The sequence below is a fragment of the Merops nubicus genome, unplaced genomic scaffold (genome assembly GCF_000691845.1).
Source record: "Merops nubicus isolate BGI_N331 unplaced genomic scaffold, ASM69184v1 scaffold45891, whole genome shotgun sequence".
Classification (NCBI taxonomy): domain Eukaryota; kingdom Metazoa; phylum Chordata; class Aves; order Coraciiformes; family Meropidae; genus Merops; species Merops nubicus.
The window spans coordinates 1-904 of record NW_008588512.1 but is presented as its reverse complement, the minus strand read 5'-3'; the positions used below and the strand labels follow the sequence as shown (position 1 = coordinate 904).

Genomic DNA, 904 nt, shown 5'->3' with positions numbered 1-904 from the left:
TGACAGGAGCCTGGAGCCAGGGGGGGGTCGGGCTCTGCTCCCAAGGAACAAGGTCCCCACTAAACCATGTCCCTCAACACCACATCTCCATGGCTTTGAAACCCCTCCTGGAAACACCTCCTGTGTTGGTGGCCAGCAGCAGAGGGGTTTCTGCCCCAAGACATGGACCTGGGGACCTGGCTGAGGAGCTGCCACCTTCTGTTTGTGAACTCTGTTGCTCCTTTAACCTTGAATTTGGGCTGTTTTGGCTGTGATTCCATGAGCTCACACCAGCTGGGTCTCTGGGTGCTGCACGAGTAATTCAGGACCCAGATTCAGGGGGTGGACCCCACTTTGGGTCCTCAGCACCCTGGGGGACGTTGTCACAGCACAGCCAGATGGGCAGAGCCCCTGTCCCCCCTCCTCCCTCCACTGTGTCACCAAGCAGAGCCGTGGAGGTGGCCGGGGGCTCCCTGTGGGTGGTGAAGGGTTGGGGACACTCCTGCTGGCTTGACCTGGGGCCTGGCTCTTCCCCAGGAGTGTCCCTCTTCAGCCTGGCTGCGCTGCTGCTCCCGGAGCAGTTTCCCCACTACCTGGCCATGGTGGAGTCCCTCAGCCTGGGCCCTGCTCTCATCTACTCTGCTAAGTTCTCTCTGGCTTTTCCCTTCACCTACCACACCTGGAACGGGATCCGGCACCTCGTGAGTACCCATAAAGGGGGGGAGGGAGGGAAGGAGGGAGGGAAGCATCTGCCCGCTGCAGCATCCAGAAAGGTGCCTTTGGGAATGGGAATTATTCACCTCAAGTGCTTCAGAACCACGCAGCTATTTTTGGGTACATTTAAGATGCAAAAAGCATCGCTGTGCTGGCACAGACTGAGGCCTCCCCCCAGCCCTGTCCTCCTCTCCACGCTCTGCTCTGCCAG

At 59.5% G+C, this 904-nt stretch overlaps 1 protein-coding gene across 1 annotated transcript; it reads left to right on the top strand.

Moving 5' to 3' along the window:
- Nucleotides 1–516: 516 nt before the first annotated feature.
- SDHC (succinate dehydrogenase complex, subunit C, integral membrane protein, 15kDa) lies at nucleotides 517–680 on the top strand (the record flags this gene model as incomplete). Its single annotated transcript, XM_008949282.1, has 1 exon — nucleotides 517–680. A coding segment is annotated over one exon (164 nt), but the record flags the coding sequence as incomplete, so codon positions are not given.
- Between the last annotated feature and the right edge of the window lie 224 nt (nucleotides 681–904).